The sequence below is a fragment of the Podarcis muralis genome, chromosome 2 (assembly GCF_964188315.1).
Source record: "Podarcis muralis chromosome 2, rPodMur119.hap1.1, whole genome shotgun sequence".
In the NCBI taxonomy this organism is placed as follows: Eukaryota; Metazoa; Chordata; class Lepidosauria; order Squamata; family Lacertidae; genus Podarcis; species Podarcis muralis.
In genome coordinates, this window is record NC_135656.1 from 104,483,792 (window position 1) to 104,507,533 (window position 23,742).

Here is a 23,742-nt window from a genome sequence, read left to right on the forward strand (position 1 = left end):
AAGCAGGCTGGCTGAACCCTTCAGTTCAGTTCTATTCTGGCCTGTGAATAAACAAGAGCTGTTTGAAGAATTGCTGTGTTGTCTGATATGTTCACCCACAATTTAACAATCTGGGAATCCCAGGACCTCCTTATACACTGCCCAGGCTTGCGCCCCAGGGAGGCCAATTTGGTACTTGCAGTGATTTGACTTCACCCCCAGCGGTGCATGCTATTGTCTCTCGAGACAGAAGGATGCCAACAAAAACAAAGGGCAAGCTGATATTCTGTAGGGATGGTTTTATTCCTGTGTTCCATGAAATGCCCAGCACATTGCTAAAGTAAATACATCCATAGTTGTAATAGGGATCCTCTAGGGATGAGCAAAGAGGAGCAGTGGACAGAAGGATCCTTACTGACCACCCCAAAACTAATATTTATTGATGGGCTGCATATATACTCTTAAAATAAATGCTCTCTGAGAAAACCTTGCTTCCTGAACAATGCAAACAGGCAAACACTTTTTGCTTCTCCTGTTACTGTTTCAGATTGTTGGTTGGTAGGAGAAGGGATGAAGTATTTTCCAGAAATTAGGCAAATGAAGTATGCTGCTCCAAAAGCACACTTAATTTGCATGATTATCTTTGATTTGCCTGTTATGCAAACTACATTGCAGAGATTTTTTTCCTTTCCTCTTTCCCCCCTTTTTTGTTGTTGTTATTGGGAGGCTGTGATAACTGCAACTTCACACTCTGCCTATGATGTTTTCATCCCACCTGCTATTGGGCATAGGTAAAGGTAAAGGGACGCGGGTGGCGCTGTGGGTAAAAGCCTCAGCGCCTAGGACTTGCCGATCGAAAGGTCGGCGGTTCGAATCCACGCGGCGGGGTGCGCTCCCGTCGTTCGGTCCCAGCGCCTGCCAACCTAGCAGTTCAAAAGCACCTCCGGGTGCAAGTAGATAAATAGGGACCGCTTACCAGCGGGAAGGTAAACAGCGTTCCGTGTGCTGCTCTGGCTCGCCAGATGCAGCTTGTCACGCTGGCCATGTGACCCGGAAGTGTCTGCGAACAGCGCTGGCTCCCGGCCTATAGAGTGAGATGAGAGCACAACCCTAGAGTCTGGCAAGACTGGCCCGAATGGGCAGGGGTACCTTTACCTTTAAAGGTAAAGGGACCCCTGACCATTAGGTCCAGTCGTTGGGGTTGCAACGCTCATCTCGCTTTATTGGTACAGCTTCCGGGTCATGTGGCCAGCATGACTAAGCCGCTTCTGGCGAACCAGAGCAGCGCATGGAAACACTGTTTACCTTCCCGCCGGAGTGGTACCTATTTATCTACTTGCACTTTGACGTGCTTTCAAACTGCTAGGTTGGCAGGAGCAGGGACCGAGCAATGGGAGCTCACCCCATCGCGGGGATTCAAACCTCCGACTTTCTGATCGGCAAGTCCTAGGCTCTGTGGTTTAACCCACAGTGCCACCCCCGTTCCTGCTATTGGGCATAGGGAGAGTCTATCTAGACATTATCTTGTGAGTCCTTGGCTTCTAATTGTATTTCAGGCAGGAAAGTTCTGAAATGATGGAATCAACTGTAGTTCATCAGATTAAACTACGGAACTCGTTCCCATAGGAGGCAGCGATTGTCACTAACTTAAATGGCTTTAAGAGAGTACATAAATTCATGGAGACGAATATCCATGGCTATGCTCTGCCTCCGCACTAAGGGGCAGTACTGTAATGCTTCTGAGTACCAATTGCTGGAAACCACGGCAGGGGGCGGGGGCAGGGGGCCACGTGGAGAATGGGATGTTGCAATAGTTGGGCCATTGGCCTGATCCAGCTCAAGTCAGTTGGAATGAAGACTTCCTTCCGGAGATCTTGCATTTAGTAGTAGTGTTGTCATGTTTTAACAACTGGTTTGTTGGATCAATCCATTTAAAAATATTTGTCTAAACCAGCCTTTCTCAACCTGTAGGTCCCCAGATGTTGTTGAACTACAGTGGTGCCCCGCAAGACGAACGCCTCGCAAGACGGAAAACCCGCTAGACGAAAGGGTTTTCCGTTTTGGAGACGCTTCGCAAAACGAATTTCCCTATGGGCTTCCTTCGCAAGACAAAAGCCCATAGGGAAATCTCCGGGACAGCGGGGAAGCGCAGCGCGTCTTCCCCACTGTCCTCGGACCTCCCCCGAAGCCTGGCGGGGGGGGGGGGGCGGGGCGGAGAGGTTTTTTAAAAACCCCGGGACAGCGGAGGACTTCTCCGCTGTCCGGGGCGATTTTAAAATGCTGGCGGGCGGCAGCGAAGGCTTCTCCCCTCCTCCCCTTGCTTCAAAAGAGGGGACAGAGGGGAAGGCGCGCGCGCCTGCGCCTCTCTCCCCGGACCCCTTTTGAAGCAAGGGGCAGCAACGGGGAGAAGCGATCTTCTCCCCTCCGCCCCTTGCTTCAAAAGAGGGGACAGAGGGAAAGGCGCGCCTTTCCCTCTGTCCCCAGAGATTGCAACAGGTCCGGGGACAGAGGGGAAGGCGCGCGGCGCTTCCCCTCTGTCCCCGACAGTCTCCTTAGGAACGCATTGATTGATTTTCAATGCATTCCTATGGGAAACCGTGCTTCGCAAGACGAAAAACTCGCAAGACGACAAAACTTGCGAAACGAATTAATTTCGTCTTGCGAGGCACCACTGTACAACTCCCATCACCCCTAGCTAGCAAGGCCAGAGCTCAGGGATGATGGGAGTTGTAGTCCAACAACATCTGGGGACCCACAGATGCTCCAGATGAATCAGGGGCTCTTCTGATTGTGAGGCATGCTGTTTTTGAACGTTCCCTTTTGTTCAAACACCTCCCTGCAAATAGAAAGCTAGCACCACAGCAAGAAGCAACTTAAAACTAGAAATGTTTGTGCGCGATGGCTAGCTTTCTGTTTGCAGGGGGTTCACAAACAAATACGCGAGTGGTGATTAAAAACGTTCATCTCCCTACCGAAGTGGAGCGGTGTTTTTTCCCCTTTGTCTTACGTCTTATTATTATTTCATTTAAGTGGAGCGGTATTAATAATAATAATAATAATAATAATTTATTATTTATACCCCCGCCCATCTGGCTGGCTTTCCTCAATCCGCTGCACACGTGTAAAACCAAGCGTCGTTTCTTTCTTATCAAATTCGCAACGTGCCAGTGCCAAAGCCAACGCAGCAGCCACTCGAATGGCTCTCGAATGGCAAAAACCAACCAGCCACAATGAACAGCAGCCGGCAAACTTGAGCGGAAAACGGAGTCCGGTCGCCAGGGGGCGCCGCAGCCTCCGTAAGCGCAACGAGGAAACGCAAAAGGGGAGGAAGAGGCGTCTCTAGGCGCCGAGCGAAAAAGACCCTCTATGGTTACATGCCGGAGGCGGCGGAGCGGAAGTGGGACGCCGGGCAGCGGCGGTATCTTGGTAACGGTGGAGAAGAAGGGGCGGGAGGGGAGGGGGAGGGGGAGCGCTGCTGGTGGGGATGGCGGTTGTTGGTGGTGCCTGTCGGGACTGGGTCACGTGGCTGGATCAGGGCTGGGAAGGAGGAACGGGAAGGCCACCCCTCGCCCACCCCTCGCCCTCCCACCAGAGGTCCCATGGGAGAGGACGAGCCTCATGGACCCGCTTGCCCTAGTCCCTCTCTCCCCGACCCTTGGGGGTCCGGGGCTGGGTGTGGAGAGAGGGCCCCTGGGGCGGGGGACCCTGTGATGGTGGCTAAGAGGGGGTGCCATGAGAGGGTTAGAGGCAGCTAAGGTCAGGCTGGAGGAAATAAGGAGCTTAAGAAAACTGCTGCCATGCCTGTGGGGTAGCTCAGCTGGTAGAGCATGAGACACACACACTCAATATATAATTAAGGTGATTTCAGTTAAAATAAATCAAGGGATACAGGAAAAAAGAAGGAAAAGTGAGAGGGAGAAAAACAAGATACATACAAAAGTGAAAATATGCACACACACAAATGGCAATATACGATATTCCCATACATTACAGTGGTACCTCGGGTTACATACGCTTCAGGTTACAGACTCCGCTAACCCAGAAATAGTACCTTGGGTTAAGAACTTTGCTTCAGGATGAGAACAGAAATCATGCTCTGGCGGCGTGGCGGCAGCAGGGGGCCCCATTAGCTAAAGTGGTGGTTCAGGTTAAGAACAGTTTCAGGTTAAGAACGGACCTCCGGAACGAATTAAGTACTTAACCCGAGGTACAACTGTATTGTATAAATTTGTATAGTGTTATTAAGAGATTGAGATTCTTAATCTCAGGGTTGTGGGTTCGAGCCCCATGTTGGACAACAAGGTTCCTGCATTGCAGGCGGTTGGACTAGATGACCCTTGTGGTCCCTTCCAACTCTGCAAATCTATGATTCTGTGACTTGTGTGGGCTGACCTGCGGGACTCCCCGAACTGGTAATCGCCAGCCTTGCAGTACAGGTTTACCCTGCTGCAGATCCGCTCAGCTGTGTTCGGTGAGCTTTATTCCCACGTTAGGGTGTGTACATGAAAGAAGGCAGCCTTAGGGTTCAGGAGCTGGCTTGAGAGCAACAAGTGCCGTTAAGCACAGCGGAATTGCTGGCCAGCCTTGTGCAAGTCTGTGGTTAATTTGCTTGGTTTTTAAGCGAAGGCGGGTTTGTGTAGGAGTAAAGAACAGAGTAGAATATTTAGCTTTCTCCTGATTCTTGCGAGAAAATATTTGGTGGTTCTGTTTTGCCTTTGATGTGGAATAACAGTCCTCCTTACATATTGTATGAAATGTATTTGCCAGAGGTGGAAATAAAAACATCAGTTGCCATGGCCTGTGGCTAGTGCAATAAAAAAGTTTAATTGGATTGAATTGAAGTTGCATTGCCTTTTTTGGATCAGAACAAAGATCAATCAAGTCCTCTGCAACTGGCTATCTTGTTTTGCTTTTGGAAAACTGAGAAGCAGGAAGAATGGGGGGTAGACTCCCCATTATATCCTCCATGTGGTGATCAGAAATACACATAGAGAAGATCTGTGAACATTCTTGCATACAAATGTGCCCTGAATCCTGAGGTTCCATGTTAAATTGTGGCGAGTAGTAGGCTCTGAGTGGTAGACTCTACCTTCATATGTTTGGCAGCAGCTAATCCCTTTTTTAAGAACCTCTCTCTCTGCTAATTGTTTCCCACACATCTTGTGACAATGATTTGCGTGAGTTCAGTTATGCAAAGTTCTTCCTTTTGTTTGTGAGCAGGTGGCTATGGAATGTCTGCAAGCTGTTGCTTATGGTTGTCTGCTTATGTGGGACGGAGTGAGTGTACACCAACACATCAGTTAGGAGAGGAAACAGATGAGCAAGGTATGGTGGGAATTAGTGCTTGGGCAGTTTGAAAGAGGGACATAAAGAACCGTAGGAGAAAGTTCAGGTGAATCTAAGGCGCTGGGTGTATCCTGGTCAGGCCTTGTATGCTGGAGTCTCTGCGGTGTTCTAGTTCCAGAATTGACAGCAACTGGTGGGTAAAGTGTTGGATTCAGCTTGACAGACGAGAAATCCTATTTATTTTAGTGAATAGATTGCATGTGTGATCTAAAAAACCATGTGAGAGGAAGGGCCATTTCTCAATGGCAGAGCATGTGTTTTGAGTGCAGAAGTTTCCAGATTCAGTCCCCAGCATCTCCAGGTTGAGCTGGGAATTGCCTCTGTCTGAAAACCTTGGGAAGCCACTGCCAGTCATTGTTGATCATCTTGAGCTAGAAGGAGCAATTGTCTGACTTGGGTATAAGGCAGTGTGGCGATCACACAGGGCCCCCGGACGTTTGACGATCATAGAATCATAGAGTTGGAATAGACCACAAGGGCCATCGAGTCCAACCCCCTGCCAAGCAGGAAACACCATCAGAGCACTCCTGACATATGGTTGTCAAGCCTCTGCTTAAAGACCTCCAAAGAAGGAGACTCCACCACACTCCTTGGCAGCAAATCCTACTGTCGAAATTTGACCTGTCTGTTCACCCTGTGCCACCACTGCGATTGCTTTTTCTGCTGCGGGGACACACGGAGTCCAGTCAGTTAACATTAACAAATAAGCAAGTTTATTTTTAAATGCAGGAACAAGCTTATGGTTACAGTTAATTTTTCTTGGCAGTTTCTTAATCTTAGTTCCTAACAACTCCAAACTGATTATTCCCAACTATCTATCTGACTCCACCTAACAATTCCTCTCACTCTCTCACAATACAACTCTACCAACCCACTGCCTATTCCTCCCTCTTCCTTCTCCAATTCCCAAACCTCAACTGACTTTCAAAACCTCCCACTCTAACTTTTATTCCCCCTTTGCATTCCCACTGGCCAATCACATCTCACTCATTTAACCGTTTCCTTATGACCCACCTAGGAGGCAAATGCCACAGGCAGCTTCCTATGTTCCTTCCTAAAACGAGAGTTCAGAACCAGCTCAGTTATTGATCAGTTGATTAATTAGAGGCAGGTTTCTATAAATACAAATCTTTCAATGCACCTTCTTCTCACACATGCAAACCTTAGGAAGTCAATACACTTTCTCCACAGTATGATAGCTTTGCTAAATTTGTGGATTGGCTTTCACTGGAATGGTCTGGGGAAAGTAAACATTTTTTTCTGCTTCAGTCACTCATCTATAAAAAGAAATGGCACAAATTAGCTCAGAGGATATTGAGGGTGCAGATTATGAAGTTGATCAGAGCACACTGTTTTATTCCCACAGTGCCTTAGTCTCAACAATTCACCATTCTGAGTAGTAGAAAGTCCATGTAGTGGGCTTTATAGCTGAGTGAACCTGGATCTAATTATACAGTGGTACCTCGGGTTAAGTACTTAATTCGTTCCGGAGGTCCGTTCTTAACCTGAAACTGTTCTTAACCTGAAGCACCACTTTAGCTAATGGGGCCTCCCACTGCCACCGTGTGGTTTCTGTTCTCATCCTGAAGCAAAGTTCTTAACCCGAGGTACTATTTCTGGGTTAGCGGAGTCTGTAACCTGAAGCATATGTAACCTGAAGCATATGTAACCCGAGGTCCCACTGTATAAGCTTTCTGCTTCACACTGAATGACATAGGGGGCAATAGTGACTATTTACTCTTCTTGTCCATACAGTTGAGCCTGAGGCGGCATCCCCCTCCTAATTCATCCCAGCCCATGAGTGACCCAACGGCTTCAAGGGAGAGGGATCTCTCTGGCAGCTGCACTGCAGGAGATGATATTTCCAACACGGATCCGAGCGATTTGAAACCCAAGCTGATGACCGTATGTACAGAGATGGCTCCTGGAATAGTTGGCACACAGTCCGTCTCCGGTAGTTCCAGCTTGATGAAAAGAAAATCTTGTTCTGAGACTGATGGTCTTGGGAATGGTGTGAGAAATTCTGCAGAGGAGGACCAGGTCGCCAATCTTAGCTGTGCAGAAGGGCAACGTGGCCAGTCTGCCCAAAGAGAAGAAGATGAAGAAATGGACTGCCAGCAGCCAAGAACTGCCACCAGCTTAGTCCCTCTTTCCGGGGTGATCTTAAGCCCTAAGAAACGGAAGCTGGTTCTACACATAGACTTAAACAACACTATCATAGTGTCTGATGCTGTCACCGGTCAGGACCCCAGAGCTGCTCTGAACTATTTCCTGAGTACTGTCACCTGGGGGGAAATCGACCCAACAGGTAAGACCATGCGAGCAGCTGAAATCCCAGTTCCTTTGACATAAAACTTAAGTTCAATGGCTGGATGAAACTCTGCAAGAAATAAGAATTGCTTGGGGTTTTTTTTTTAATCATTTTTGATCTTCAGGCTAGGTGATTCAGAGAAACAAAGTATGGCCAAGGGGTGTGTAGGGAAGGAGGCAGAAGCCAGGGGGATAATTTAATGTAGGGCTAAGGAGATTACTCTGCTAGCACAAGCATCTCTCCTTGTCTGATGGAACAGTCTCCCCTCTCCTACCCCCATGTGCTGTTCTGTGGGGAGGAGGTGGGGCTGGGGGAAGCCCCCGTTGTGCTAATGCACATCTAGACATCTGAAGGCAGCCCTGTTTCGGGAAATTTTTAACGTGTGACATTTTAATGTATTTTTAATCTTTGTTGGAAGCCGCCCAGAGTGGCTGGGGAAACCCAGGCGGATGGGTGGGGTACAAATAATAAATTATTATTATAGTGCAGTGATTCTCAAACTTTTTTCTCTGGGCCATACTTTCAGAATAAAAATTTACAACCCCCCATTTTTTAGATATTAAGAAAGTTCACAAGCAAACCACCAAAAACAAAAAATGACAACCCTCACCTACTGTTGAAGAAAATAGTATTAATTTATTTACAAATGCACTCCCAATTTTCTATTATTATGCCTAACACATTTTCAAGTGTGTCCTGTTCGTCAGAGGCAGCAAGCGTCGCTGGTGGGGTTTCTTTTGTCTTTTAAGAGAGCCTTCCAGATGCATTATACATAATGATAGAAAATTGAGTGTTTTTGTAAATAAGAAAAGCTTTCTTCGGCATCTTTTTATGATTGCCTTGCTTTCCCCCCCACCTTGAGTTGGTACTGCCCTCTTTCTGGCAAGCTCCCAACCTGTACTCTGCATACCACAGAGGAATAAGGGGTTGGACAGGGAGGTGGGAAGATGGGTTAAAAATGGACTGGAAGAAGCCACCTTCCCTCTCAGCATTAGCACTGGAAAGCAAACAGGGCAGTCCTGCCCATTGTATCTCATCCCAGGCTCAAGGCTAACTTGCCTACATCCTCGGCACTTTGGATCTGGACCAAGAGACTACTAGCCTGGCGCTCTGCTGCAAGGCAGCACCGTGTGCTATTATGCCGCCCACGAACCAAATCTCCTTATAGATCAGGCTCTTTTTTGTTCTGCGCAAAGGGAACCTTATCAAAGGAGCTGTTGCATCCTGTATCTCTCCCAGGCACATTTACATATTGTTGGTCTCTTCAGAATTAGGTTAAAGCCGCCTGCCAACTCTCTCTCGCACACATGCGGGAGCACCAAGAAGTTAAAATTAACATGTACTTAGCTAAGCTGTTTGACTTCAGGTGCCCTCTGTCTGAACTGTCACCACTTGCGTGAGAGATTTGTATTCTACTTCAATGCGCATTGTTCTCTTCCTTCCACCAATCCCCCACTTTTTTTAAAAAAAGGCATTCAATAAAAGGCTGTTGCGGAAACACTGAAGCAGCCTTTCCCAACCTAGTGCCTTCCAGGTGTTTTGGACTCCCAATTCCCATTAGGATGTGCTAGCTAGCGTCGATGAGCATCGTAGACCAAAACATCTGGAGGGCTGGTAAAGGTTGCTGTAAAGGAGGTCCTTATTTAGGGCACTCTACGCGCTGAGCTCTGTGCATTCTAGGCACTGGCAGTGGCGTTCCAGGATTTTGTGCAGGGAATCTTTCCCAGCCGAACTCTGCGATTCTGCAGGAGGGGAGAGTGCTCTTGTGCTCGAATACTGCACCTGGTTGGCCACTGTGAGAACAGGATGCTGGACCAGGGGGGGCATTGGCCTGATCCAGCAGGCTCTTATTTTCCCGTGAGATGCTGGTGCCTTCTGCATTCGAAGCAGATGTTTTGTTGGCAAGCTCTGCCCCCTTCCCCGGCTTCGAGTTGGCTCTGAAGGTGAAAGTGAAGCTGTGCTGGGACTTAGGGCCCAGGATAGAGTGTGAGCCCATCAATGGAAGAGAGAGAGATAGTTCCTCCTTCCTTTAGACCCTAAACCATGGGTAGGCAAACTAAGGCCCAGGGGCCGGATCCAGCCCAATCGCCTTCTAAATCTGGCCCGGGAATCAGCTTGTTTTTACATGAGTAGAATGTGTCCTTTTATTTAAAATGTATCACTGGGTTATTTTGGGGGCATAGGAATTTGTTCATTTTTTCCCTTCAAAATATAGTCCGGCCCCCTACAAGGTCCGAGGGACAGTGGACCGGCCCCCTGCTGAAAAAGTTTGCTGACCCCTGCCCTCAACTCACCTCCTTCCTCTTTCCTTCCAGGCAAGTGGCAGTGGCTGAGCGAGTCCCCCTCATTGCTCCCTCCCTGCCCGGGCGCCGTGAGTTTTTACTCCCAGTACGGACGCAACATCCGATTCACGGACACGCCCCCCGGGCGGAAGTTCCGCGATCTCCACAAGCGCCACCTGCAGCTTCTGGAGTGGCAGGGGCAGCCTCACCCGCTGCTCTCCATCCCTGGCCAGCGGGGCAAGCGCTACCACTTGGTGCTGCCTTCCTTTTTCCGCCTCTTGGAGAGCCTGCACCGGGAAGGGAGGCACTTTGCCGTCGTCTTCCGCACCTTTGGCACGGACTTGGCTCGCGTCCTGAAGGCAGTGCGCTGCGCCCTGGAGGGGGAGCACCCCCACTTCCCTGCGCTGCGGGACGTCTCGGTGAGTGGACAAAAAACAAGCGCCCTGGGACAGTCTCCCTCGGGAGGCTGTGGACTCTCCTTCCTTGGAGATTTTTTAAGCATCTGTTATGGACATTTTAGGGACGCGGGTGGTGCTGTGGGTTAAACCACAGAGCCTAGGACTTGCCGATCAGAAGGTCGGTGGTTCGAATCCCCGCGACAGGGTGAGCTCCCGTTGCTCGGTCCCTGCTCCTGACAACCTAGCAGTTCAAATGCACATCAAAGTGCAAGTAGAGCAAGATACCGTATTTTTCGCTCTATAACACGCACCTGACCATAACACGCACGTAGTTTTTAGAGGAGGAAAGCAAGAAAAAAATATTCTAAACAAAACAGTGGATGTATGATTTTTGTGGTTCATGCTGTGGCCACAAACGTGATCTGACGGTGAGTTTGGGGTAGCCCAATGCAAAAATCCTGTGGATCCATGTGGATCCATGCTTTGTAACCACGTTTTTGCGCCATTGCAGCCCCATGAAACAGTGGGTGCGTGATTTTTTTGGTGCAGGCTGTAGCCATGGACATTTTATGTGATCTGATGGTGAACCTGGGGTGACCCAGTGCAAAAATCCTGAGGATCCATGTGGATCCGTGCTTTGTAACCACGTTTTAAGTAGGGAGGGAAGGAAAAGCATTCAAGGGACAAGGAGCATGCGTGGGGTGTGTAGAGAAGGATGTGGCTAATGATGCAGGCAAGTGGTTAAAGGGGAGAAGGAACACGCGTGGGGTGTGTAGAGAAGGATGTGGCTAATGATGCAGGAGAGGGATTTAAGGGGAGAAGGAACATGCATGGGGTGTGTAGAGAAGGATGTGGCTAATGATGCAGGCGAGCGGTTAAAGGGGAGAAGGAACACGCGTGGGGTGGGTGGAGAAGGATGTGGCTAATGATGCAGGAGAGGGATTTAAGGGGAGAAGGAACACGCGTGGGGTGGGTGGAGAAGGATGTGGCTAATGATGCAGGAGAGGGATTTAAGGGGAGAAGGAACACGCGTGGGGTGTGTAGAGAAGGATGTGGCTAATGATGCAGGAGAGGGATTTAAGGGGAGAAGGAACACGCGTGGGGTGGGTGGAGAAGGATGTGGCTAATGATGCAGGCGAGCGGTTAAAGGGGAGAAGGAACACGCGTGGGGTGTGTAGAGAAGGATGTGGCTAATGATGCAGGCGAGCGGTTAAAGGGGAGAAGGAACACGCGTGGGGTGGGTGGAAAAGGATGTGGCTAATGATGCAGGAGAGGGATTTAAGGGGAGAAGGAACACGCGTGGGTGTTAGAGAAGGATGTGGCTAATGATGCAGGAGAGGGATTTAAGGGGAGAAGGAACACGCGTGGGGTGTGTGGAAAAGGATGTGGCTAATGATGCAGGAGAGGGATTTAAGGGGAGAAGGAGCTCGAGTGGGGTGTGTGGAAAAGGAGCTTTTCGGCGAGCTGAGAGGGGAGGGGGGAGGGAAAGAGCACTGTTGCTTTAAAGGAGCCAACCAGACAGCAGCCACTTACAGCAGTGTAAGCAGCTCCTTTCCTCTCCCACTTTGCTCCTTCTCTCCCTCTTTGCTGCTTTACGCAGCTAATGGCGAATCCCCTGCAACCCAAGTCCTGCTCAGCGGATCAGCTGAGACGCTGGGAGAATCGTAATTTCCCTCTCTCCCTCATCCCGTGCCCTCCTGTCCCCAGCAGCCTTTTTAAAAACTTTTTTACTGGTTTTCACTGCGCTCGTGGCTCAGAGCCCTCCTGTGCCCTGCCGTCCCTCTGCAGCCTCATTGCTCCGTTTAGAGAGCGTTGCTAGCTGAGGCTGCAGCAGCTGTTGCTGGCTACGCGGCGCTTTTCCGGCTCCCTATGGCTCCCGTCTGTCCCTCCTCGCGTGTAAGCGGCTGCTGCCCGCTTTGCTGCCATGGCTCTCCTTCCCTCCCTCCCTCCTCGGCTCCTCCCCCTCCTCCTGGCTGTAAAGCAAGCAAAGCTTGCTTTGCTTGACTGACGGCAGCCATGGATCCAGTCGAGTGCATTCGCTCCTTAACACGCACAGGCATTTTCCCTTACTTTCTAGGAGCAAAAAAGTGCGTGTTTTGGAGCGAAAATTACGGTAGGTACCGCTCCAGCGGAAAGGTAAACAGCGTTTCCGTGTGCTGCTCTGGTTCGCCAGAAGCGGCTTAGTCATGCTGGCCACATGACCTGGAAGCTGTACGCCGGCTCCCTCGGCCAATAAAGCGAGATGAGCACTGCAACCCTAGAGTCGGCCACGACTGGACCTAATGGTCAGGGGTCCTTTATGGACATTTTAGATTCCTGCATTGCAGGGGGTTGGACTAGGTGATGCTTGGGATCCCTTCCAACTCGACAATTCTATGATTCTATGGATTCCTCCATTGCTTTTCCTGCTTTAGTCACGACCTGCCTTTTCAGCAAGCCCAGCAAGCTTGGCTGAGGCTCTTTGATCCCAGTGCCTTCTGCCTTTTTTGTTTGTTCAGTTTTCTAGATGCCCTTCTGCTGAAGACACCTTTTTATTTATTGCCTTTGTATCCCACCAAGGGGGGACGCGGGTGGCGCTGTGGTATAAACCACTGAGCCTAGGGCTTGCCGATTAGAAGGTCGGCGGTTCGAATCCCCGCGATGGGGTGAGCTCCCGTTGCTCGGTCCCTGCTCCTGCCAACCTAGCAGTTCGAAAGCACGTCAAAGTGCAAGTAGATAAATAGGTACCGCTCTGGCGGGAAGGTAAATGGTGTTTCCGTGCGCTGCTCTGGTTCGCCAGAAGCAGCTTAGCCATACTGGCCACATGACCCGGAAGCTGTACGCCGGCTCCCTCGGCCAATAAAGCGAGATGAGCGTCGCAACCCCAGAGTCAGCCACGACTGGACCTAATGGTCAGGGGTCCCTTTACCTTACCTTATACCACCAAGGAGCTCAAGGTGGCATACTTGGTTCTCCCCATCCTCCTTTATCCCTACAACAACCCTGTGGCGTAGGTTAACCTCAGAGGCAGTGAGTGGCCACCCGATGAGCTTGATGGCTGAGTGGGGATTTGAACCCTGGTCTCCCAGGTCCCGGCCTTCCATGCAGCCTCTCGGCAGGCTTTAGGAGTCTCTGTTGGCGTCCTGTGAGATGCAGGTTGAGACTCCCTGATTCTACACCCCTTCCCTCCTCTAGGAAATCCTGCCAAGCTCACAGCTGATTGCTTCCTCTCTCTGAAGGGTAGGCAGCCAAAATTAAATCCGGCATTATTTAATTAGGCTGCCCGATAAGAAATGAATATAATACTGGAGGTGTGGAGCTTTGGATTTGATAGGGACTCTCCTTTGCGCTTTGGGGACCAAGGCTGCCAACATTATACATTGCAATATCTTGTTTGAAAGTGAAGAATCCTGGTGGCTTTGCTGGAATCCTGGAGGAATTCAGCTTTCATTAAAAATAGCAGGTTTTTGGTCTCTGTACTTCCAAAGTGAAGCTTCTGAATAATGGGCTAAATATTCAGGAACTGGGTTATGACTTAAATGATCTTGAGGTGGACTGTTTCTAGCTTGCAGAGCTTCCTGTGCCCTTGCTATGGGCCCCTGTACCTACCTTTCCATTCTTAAGCACATTTGCCACATTTCTCTGAATCCTAGGCCCTATTTTATTTAGCTAGGTTTGATGGGTAGAGCACTGCAGACTTTAGCTTGTACTCCTTGTGCAGCTTGGGGCACTTAATGTTCCCATTTTACAGATGAGAAACTGAAGCAAACAACAATGAGCTTGCCAAGATTGTGACTAATTTGATTGAAGTCCAAAACACTGTCCACAAGATTGGACCGTGCTGGCTCTCTGCTTAGACAGAAGGCATTTGATGCATGAAAAGAGACAAATTCTGCCATCCGTTGATGCTTAGTGGCATTTGAGAGGAGCAAATAAATATTTTGACACCGATAAAGCCTTCCTTTATAATTGGAATTAAATGTCAGTAAATTTCAGTGTTGTTAAGGAGTGAACTTTTGCCACATTCATCAGTTCTGGTGCACTGCCAGCTGCCGAGAGAATTCAGCTATGGCAACCTTTGTGATCTGTTAGGGGATGTCTGATGGTAATGCAATTGTATTTATTAATGTGTTACATTTCTATCTCACCATTCCTCCATTGCGCTCATGGGGCGATCCCATTTTCATACTTGTGAGGTAGGTTCGGCTAAAGGTGAGGGACCGGCCCAAAGCTGCCCTGTGTAAATTTCATGACTGAGTGGACATTTCCACCCAGATCTCAGCAATAGAGTTTGCTGTCCATTATACTGCATGGGTTCTCCAGCTGTTGCAGTTGAGATCCATACCCAGGAACAGTATTTCTGCCAAGATCAGATATTGGTAGCACACAACAGGCTGTTGCTCTTATTCCCTACTTCCCAGAGGCATCTGGCTATGGGAAAGGGAATTCTAAAGACCGCTTGGCCTTTACTCCATTTCAACTCCAGGTTTAACATGCAACACTGCTTGATGTGAGCAGAACATTCACACACAAGTCGAGAAAGTTTCTGCTGGTCACATGGAAGTAGCTCTGCCGAGGGCCCAATGTTGTTGAACTCCAACTCGCGGCATCCTAACAGTTGGCCAAATTGGCGGGGGCTGATGGGAGTTGTAATCCAAAACAGGGGCAGAGCACTAGGCTGGGGAAGGCTGAAGGAGGCCTTAATCCATTTGGTGGGACAGCCCCCTTCTGCATCCAGGTGGGGCAATGCCCCAGGGGTGGAGCTACCTGCCCCAGCACCCGGAGCTGTGCGGGGGCAGGGCTAGCCGGCCTGCGGGGGGTGGGGCTAGCCACCCGCGTGGTAAGCATTGGGGGGGCGCCACTAGCCGCCTGTGGCAGCATCATCCCTAGCGGCCCACCGCCCACGCAGCAAGCGTCCGTGGGGGCTGCCCGCGCAGCGAGCGGGGGTGGGTGGTGCGGTGATATCACCCGCCCACATGGCTGCCACCTGGTGCGCACCGCACCCCCCGCACCCGCCTTCCTTCGCCAGTGCAACGCCCTTGATCCTCAGGTCCAGTTCAGGGTGATTCCTCTTCTCAGTGCACACAATGCTCTGCTTTGATGACCTCAAGTTTGCTGCTGAGAGCTTGACAGGAGAGTGATCTGTGTTTCATTTGCTTTTTTCACCCCTCCTCTGCCTCTCCGCAGTTGCCGGTGGACGTCAGTCCTGGAACGATACGTTGCAGCAAGCGAAAGGTGGTGTTGACGCAGGGAGCAGGGCGGATCTCCAGTGAAGATGGCGACAGGAAACCGTACCTCTACTTCAGCTCCAGGGAAGGCCTTTGTGGCTTCCAGGATCACTTTGACTGGTGAGCAATAAGAATGGCCGCTTGCTTCTTAGCCTGTGGCGACTGATGTGCTTTTACTTAGGGTGATGTCAGTGATTCATTTATAGTGGCTTTCAAAAAAAAAACCGCAGCTTGGCCAGACTTTTAAAATTGCCCCATCAGCACACAAATTTCTTGCGTCCTGGCCTCACGTGACAGTCGCTTCTGAGCCAGGCAAATGACTGTGGTCTAAAACAGCCTTCCCAACGTGACGCCCCCTCTCCCGATGCTGTTGGACTATAACTCCCATTATCCTTGATAATCCTGGCTGGGACTGTGGGGGTTGTCATCCAGTTGTCATCCAGAACAGTTGTAGAGCATCGGGTAGGGGGTGGCTGGTATAAATTAGGGTATGTTTGAGCTTCCAGTGTTTTTAGAAATTTTAATTGCATTGTTGTTGTTGTTTAGTCGTGTCTGACTCTTTGTGACCCCATGGACCAGAGCACACCAGGCACTCCTGTCTTTCACTGCCTCCCACAGTTTGGTCAAACTCATGCTGGTAGCTTCGAGAATACTGTCCCACCATCTTGTCCTCTGCCGTCCCCTTCTCCTTGTGCCCTCAATCTTTCTCAACATCAGGGTCTTTTCCAGGGAGTCTTCTCTTCTCATGAGGTGGCCAAAGTATTGGAGCCTCAGGTTCAGGATCTGTCCTTCCAGTGAGCACTCAGGGCTGATTTCCTTAAGAATGGATAGGTTTGATCTTCTTGCAGTCCATGGGACTCTCAAGAGTCTCCTCCAGCACCATAATTCAAAAGCATCAATTCTTTGGCGATCAGCCTTCTTTATGGTCCAGCTCTCACTTCCATACATCACTACTGGGAAAACCATAGCTGTAACTATACGGACCTTTGTTGGCAAGGTTGATGTCTCTGCTTTTTAAGATGCTGTCTAGGTTTGCCTTAATTGCATTAGTATTGTAGAATTGTAGCATTCAGCTAAGTTGCTGCATGCATGGATCAAGGTCCCCTTGTGCAATGGGACTCCCCACCCCACCCCCACCTGTGCACCTAAATCTGCTCTGCCAGGTTGGAGGAAAACCCAGAGCAGGTTTAAGGGGCATAGGGTAGTAGGGTTGGGGAAAAGTCTCAGTGCACAAGGAGACTTTGTTGCATGTACACACTTAGCGCTTAGTTGAATGTTACCCAATACATTTGCCACTCTGGGCTTCTTTGGTGGAAGATGGTGGGTATAAATCCTAACAATAATGATAATAATAATGATGTTGATGATGATATTATTATTATTATTATTATTATTATTATTATTATTAAGAAAGAAAGAAAGAAAGTGATTCCTCCCTTTTCCCCTGTCCCCAGCCTGACATTCCTGCAGGGCTGAGACATGTTTGCTTGCCTCTTCCTTTCCTTTACCCCCAGGATAGAGAACCTGGTGCTCTTGGACTCCAACTCCCATGATCCCTGATCAAAGGCCATGTTAAGTGGGCCTGATGGAAACTGTAGTCCAACGACGTCTGGAGGTCCATAGGTTCGCCACCTCTCTCTTACTGAGCTCACATCTGCCAAGATACCCGAGAGCAATTGTTTAAAATGCAAAGTCGCCATTGGTTCTTTAAGATCCACCTGGCTCTGCCATGTTCTGCTACTGAGATTAGGACCGAGGGCTCATCTTGTCTTGTACCAGTAAAAATAAAATAAAAAAGGGAGAGGCATGGAATGGACTGTGCTAAATCCAGGTAGTTCTGTTGGGAATAACTCTCTTGCTTCGACATGCAGCCTGAGCCTCCGGAAGCTTTGAGCAAACCCGTTAGCTTTGTGATCTAGAAAAGATGGACTCTTGGGCCATCTGGCAATGTAGCCAGCCAAGGCAGAGCACAACCCAGTTGTTATACTTGAGCATCTATTTTTTTGTTAGTGAGGACTGGAAGGCTTGCCCTGCCTAAGCCCTTCAGCAGACACTGGCAGCCCTTCCTGCACCCTTTTCTGGGTTCTGTTTTGTGGTACATGGAGCACAAACAGCTCCCATTGCATGTGAAGTCCTGCACTGAGAATTATGCATACCTGTTCGCAGTTTCCCCTCCCACGCAGGGTCCTGTAGTGGTAGCCTAAGAAGCTTTTCAAATATGATTTTGAAGAAGCAGGTTCCTTTTGCACAGGAGCTTGGAAATGTTTTTGTATTCTCACGAGAGAGCTCTGAAATGGGAGGGAGGTTCCCGTGGTGAAGAGCTGGATCGTGAACAGCCAACGCAACTTCTATCCATCTTTTTGGGCTCTTAGTCCCTGTCCGCCATCGACCTGAACCTTTTCTTTTTTTTTATCATCTCATTCCTTGTCAAAAGTAATCTAAATCTTCTCAAATGCTGAACCGTGAAAGCAGACTAAATTGTGTAGGATAAGAATATATGTATTAATTGAGTTGGTATTTGTATGCAGAAAGAATAGGCCAGCTTGACCCTTATGATCACTGCATGCAATACATTTCTTGCCTTCTCCTTTCCATTTGTTGCACTGGAGGAGACAAGGTGGGCTGGTGGGGTCTTTGCTAAGATTCATTGCAGACTCTCGCTTCAGCAACCTAGGAAAAATCCCCATAGAAGTGCTGATTCTCTCTCTCTCTGTGTGTGTGTGTGTGTGTGTGTGTGTGTGTGTGTTCCAGGTGGGCCAGGAACCAGTTCTCCAGCCGAGGAGGGAAGCCCCTTTGGATCGACCCTCACGACACAAGCACCCACCATATCTGTGTCGATGACAACATTCGCCTGAACGATGCCGACACCATCATCCACCCTCGGGTATCGTTGCCATGGATCGTTGCTCTAAAATATTCCAGCGTAGAAACAAACAAAAACCACCTCACTTATCAGATCATATCCTCTTTATAATTCTCTTATCATCCCGACAACCCTGGGAGGTGGGCTAGACTGGGCCGGTGAAGGGTTGTGGCCAGAGCTTTGAGACAGAGCGAAAACATGCCCCTCTGACATCCACCTCTGAAACCCTGTGCTGCCCTTAGATGGCAGAGCTGCCTTCCAAACGCTTAGCTTGGTCAGGGGAAACCCTTGGGCAGCCCCAAAGGAGATGCAGAACGGGTGGAAGGGATAAGCCAGCTGCCTGTTTTAAGCACAGGTGAGCAGAGGAGACTTTGCTGGCACAGAACGGCAGGTGCGTGCTGCCTGCTCTTGCTGGCGTGAGTCATCCCCGCCGCCTGCCATGGCCCAGCATCCTGCCTCCGAGCAGGATGAAGCTCATTCACAGCCCTCTGTGCTTAAAGGGCAGCTTCCCCAGAGGAGCATGCTCAGAAGTGAGGTTCTGGGGAGAGGAGTGGGAAGGATCTGGCCATTGTGGCAGCTCTCTTTGTGCATGACTGAGAGTGTGCCCTCCCAAGAGGGCATGGGAGGGAATGCACTGGCACCGGCTGGGCTGGCAGAATGAGGAACGGCTGGGCAGGAAAGGTTAATTGGTTCCTGCTGGAGTCCAGCCATGACAATGGCCTCCTGGGGCTCTCTGCTGCGCATGGGAAGGAATGCTATCTGCCCCTCAGTTTTGGAAAGAAAGGAAGTTTCCTTCCTTTGCATTCAGTACTTAATAGCCGATCAGTTAACGCAAAGAGCTCTTTGCACTAGAGGCGAGGAGCTCCCAGCGCCGCCTCTGCCCTATCTGCAGAACGTTTGAGCCCCTGTTTTCCTGAGCAGGGCAGCAGCTCCTCATCCACCCCTGGCCGCATGACCCTGGGCCAAATTATATTTAGAGAGAACGCTGTGGAGGTGACCTCTGGTGCTTCTGCAGACTCCCGGTCAAATCTGTTGGCTTCGGAGGCCGGTTGCAGGTCAGCCTCAATCTCGATCCCGCTTTTTCCTCTTCAGTGCATGGATCACATTCCTTTATTTCTGGCCGTTGCTATTTTTATCACCGGTTTTATCGTCTGGGCTATTTCTGTTTTTATTGTGCAAGTTGCTTTGAGACACCTTAGTGTAAAAATGCGGCAGATAATAACGACTGTAATAACACAACGTGCTCCAGCTTGCTCTCCTCTGGCTATACTTTTTTGGCCTGCTCTTTGCTTCCTGGAGGTTGCCTGCTAGATTCAGGGCAAGAGAGGGCTGCAACGCATTTCAAGGCTGCGCAGAAGGGAGGACTGGGGGCCTGTGCATGTTTTCAGTCAAGGGCTCCGGCAGGAGAGGGGATGTCGGTGCAATTTCCCCTTCCGCAACCTGAAGCTCCTATAGATCGGGCCACTTTAGGTGCTGTTCAGTAAGGACATGAACCAAGATTGAAGATTATACAGGGAACAACGTTTTGTGTTTTCCTTAAAGGTAAAGGGACCCCTATTAGGTCCAGTTGTGACCGACTGGGGTTGCGGCGCTCATCTCGCTTTATTGGCCGAGGGAGCCAGCGTACAGCTTCCAGGTCATGTGGCCAGCATGACTAAGCCGCTTCTGGCGAACCAGAGCAGCACACGGAAACACCGTTTACCTTCCCGCCGGAGCGGTACCTATTTATCTACTTGCACTTTGAGGTGCTTTCGAACTGCTAGGTTGGCAGGAGCAGGGACCGAGCAACGGGAGCTCACCCCGTCGCGGGGATTCGAACCGCCGACCTTCTGATCGGCAAGTCCTGGGCTCTGTGGTTTAACCCACAGCGCCACCCGCGTCCTTTCCTTAGGAGTAGTCTATATGCAGATTGGGGCAGGAGAGGATCCCACTGCCACGCAAGCTGAGAGCCAATGCATTTGAAGGGCTTCGCCATTCTGCATCTTCCACAAGGAGGGCTTGCAGAACTCCTTCCAGTGAGAGGGAACCCAAAGCAAGTTACTACAAATTCGCTGTCCCCCACCTCACCCTCCCATATGAGTTTGAGCCATAGCTTGCAGCATTTGGTCCCCAAAGGCCACTCTTGAGACCCCAGGACTTGAGCCGCTCGTGATGTATTTGTTGGGATGTTTGACACTCTTGACTGAATGCTTGCTGGGGGAAATAGTGTCCGAGAGGCCGAAAGTTCCCTTTCCCTGCTGTTGTCCTAGCCAGCCTCACTTTCTAATGAGGGCTCAGGGCTGCTGGAAGCCACAGGCTCTGTTCTGGAATTCCTCCTAACCCCTGATCATAGGCAGGTAGGCTCTTACTTCTCTGTATTGAGGGGGTGCCACTCTGCACACGCTCAGTGGCATCCTCTGCCATTACTATAAAAATAACTATAATAATTTATAATAATTTATTATTTGTACCCTGCCCATCTGGCTGGGTTTCCCCAGCGACTCTGGGCGGCTTCCACAAAGACCAAAAATACACTCATATGGCATACATTAAAAACATCCCTGAACAGGGCTGCCTTCAGATGTCTTCTGAATGTCAGGTAGTTGTTTATCTCTTTGATATCTGATGGGAGGGCGTTCCAGAGGGCGGGCACTTCTCCAGAAGTTCCAGAAGCTTTGCTTCTCGCAATGAGGGAACCGCCAGAAGGCCCTTGGCACTGGACCTCAGCATCCGGGCGGAATGGTGGGGGTGGAGACGCTCCTTCAGGTATACTGGGCCGAGACCGTCTAGGGCTTTAAAGATCAACACCAACACTTTGAATTGTGCTCAGAAATGTACTGGGAGCCAATGTAGGTCTTTCAAGACCGGTGTTATGTGGCCTTGGCGGCTGCCTCCAGTCACCAGTCTAGCTGCCGCATTCTGGATTAGTTGTAGTTTCCGGGTCACCTTCAAAGGTAGCCCCACGTAGAGCGCATTGCAGTAGTCCAAGCGGGAGATAACTAGACTAGAGCATGCACCACTCTGGCGAGACAGTCCGTGGGCAGGTAGGGTCTCAGCCTGCGTACCAGGTGGAGCTGGTAGACAGCTGCCCTGGACGCAGAATTGACCTGCGCCTTCATGGACAGCTATGAGTTCTAAGAGCCTTAATCTGTTTCCCATTCCTTGGGCTAGACCATCTCCAGTTTTGTGGCATCCAGACTGTCAGGCTTCTGGAGAGAAGGGGCTTCTGGGTTACCTTGAGGTCCAACACCTCTCCATCTCACCAAAGGAGACATGTTGCTGCCCAGAGTGAAAGAGGAGAGGGGTGGGCTGGCTGGCAGCTTGTTCTTCTGTTGCTCCTCTGTCGCATCCACGTCCTCAGAATTTTGGCTTTCTCTTCTTTTACCCGGCAGATGTTCACAGGGCGAGGAAGCAGCTGTCTCCGCACGACCCCCACCTCCGAGCTGTACAACATCTGCCTGGTTCAAACAGACCTCCTGGAGGCCATTGCTGACCCTAGCTATTTCTGCCGCTGCGTCCGACGGTGCGAGGAGAACTATGAGAGCTACTTGGCCAGTGCTGGGGGGAGTTGTTGCACCTAAGTGGGGCTGACCTGTGGGAGAGTCTCCCCCCGTGTTCCGTGTGGAGTTTGCAAGAGGAGAATCTTCTGTTTGGCGCCTCTCTCTGGGTGTCGAAGTTCCCACTGGAGTCACTATCCTTACTTTCGCTTCCGGCTCAGAGCCCTGCAGGGGAAATCCTTTGGAACAGTCTGCAAGCCCAGAAAGCAGGTTTTCTGGTGCTGTCTGAACCTGATCCCCTGAACAGAGGCTTTCTTCCTCTTAATATTTATTCAGATGTTGGAGGACGAGCTCATGGAGAGATGGCTGACCTGGGCGAACCTCTGTCTCGAAGCGCTTGCAGCTGGCCCGTGGGCCCTACCTCGCTGGTCTCAGCCACGGTGTGGAGAAAAAACCGCTGGCCTCTTAACGCAGCCCATCTTTCCAAACATTAAACTCCACTCCAGCTGCTCTTGTTTGTTTTTTGCCTGCGGCAGCGGCTGACCCCCAACGCATAAAGCCTGGTGCTAAGTGGGTCCCCGTGGGAGAGGTTCACGGGTTAAGGCTTTTTTCCCCTGGCACAGCTGAGCTAAATGGGGTTTGGCGGCTTGTGAATTTCGCCCGTTTAGAGAATTGTTCATCTCTTCCCCGTTCATAAACAGAACAGCTGCGAGATCATCCAGCAGCCACCCTCCAGAACCTTTTGCCTTCAGAAGCGGGGGCTTCGCTTCGTTTCCCTCTCTGTGTGCATGCAGATCGATGTGGACAGAAAGAAGCTGGTCCTCAGGATTCTAGGGGGGGCTCCTAAGTCAGGGATGTGGAACCTGTGGTCCAGGGGAGGTTCCGTGGCTCAGCGGTAGAGCATCTGCTTTGCATTCGGAAGGTCCCAGGTTCAATCCTTGACATCTCCAGGTAGGCCTCTAGAGACCCCTTTCTGAAATCCTGGAGAGCTTCTGCCAACCAGTGTGGGCAGGCTGAGCCGGATGACGGACACTCCGATTCGGTATTTTTGATTTGTTTTGTTTTTTCATCGCTTTTCATTCAAATGAATCCCAAAGCGGCTTACACACAATATACATTCATTCATTCATTCATCCATTCCTTATTTATTTATTTATTTATTTATTTATTTAACCGATCTTCATCAACACAATGCACACAATATTCATTCATTCATTATTTTATTTATTTTACCGATCTTCATCAAGAGATCTCGGGGTGGTTCACGGAATAAAATAAAATAATAAATAAATAAATAAATAAATAAATAAATAAATAAATAATTAATAACATGATAGAATGTAATAGCCCAACACAAATACAGCGCAAAACATATGAAACAATTAACAAGTGGCCAGTGAGGCAAGACCGCTAACAGAGCAGCAACGGAAAAATAAGCTAAACATCACAGTTAAAGCAAAAGTTGCACCATGTCATGAACAAGCAATACAGCCCTTATGAGCTATAAAACAATATTAACAACAAGAATAAAACAGCAGCCAAAAACACAAACTAAGCACGAAGTTCATGCACGCCCCCATGACTCATAATCTACCACTGTTCAGCTCATTAAAACCCACATCCACCTGATGCCTGTGGCAGCAACTCCCTTCTGAAAGATCCTTGGGCTGGAGGTGGGGCAGCCCAGGTGAAACCAGCCATCTTTGTTGGCAAACAGAGTCTCTCTCCTCTGGAAGCAGCTCTCTTGCGAAGGCTCCTAGGGCTGGAGTGTGGGGCAGGTCAGGTGGAAAAAGCCATTGCCTGGTGGCCAGCAGTGATTCTCTCTCTCCCTCTCTCACCTTACCTCATAAGGCAGCTTCCTAGTTTCCCATCAGCCCCAG

General features: G+C 49.9%; 1 protein-coding gene across 1 annotated transcript; it reads left to right on the plus strand.

The window, feature by feature from the left end:
* Nucleotides 1-3,250: 3,250 nt before the first annotated feature.
* On the plus strand, nucleotides 3,251-22,371 carry LOC114591925 (uncharacterized). Its single transcript, XM_028719677.2, has 6 exons — nucleotides 3,251-3,405; nucleotides 7,081-7,633; nucleotides 9,952-10,337; nucleotides 15,483-15,643; nucleotides 18,275-18,407; nucleotides 21,758-22,371. Exons 1-6 carry the CDS (start codon nucleotides 3,346-3,348, stop codon nucleotides 21,944-21,946), a joined length of 1,482 nt encoding a protein of 493 aa, XP_028575510.2. The 5' UTR covers nucleotides 3,251-3,345; the 3' UTR covers nucleotides 21,947-22,371.
* The last annotated feature ends 1,371 nt before the right edge of the window (nucleotides 22,372-23,742 follow it).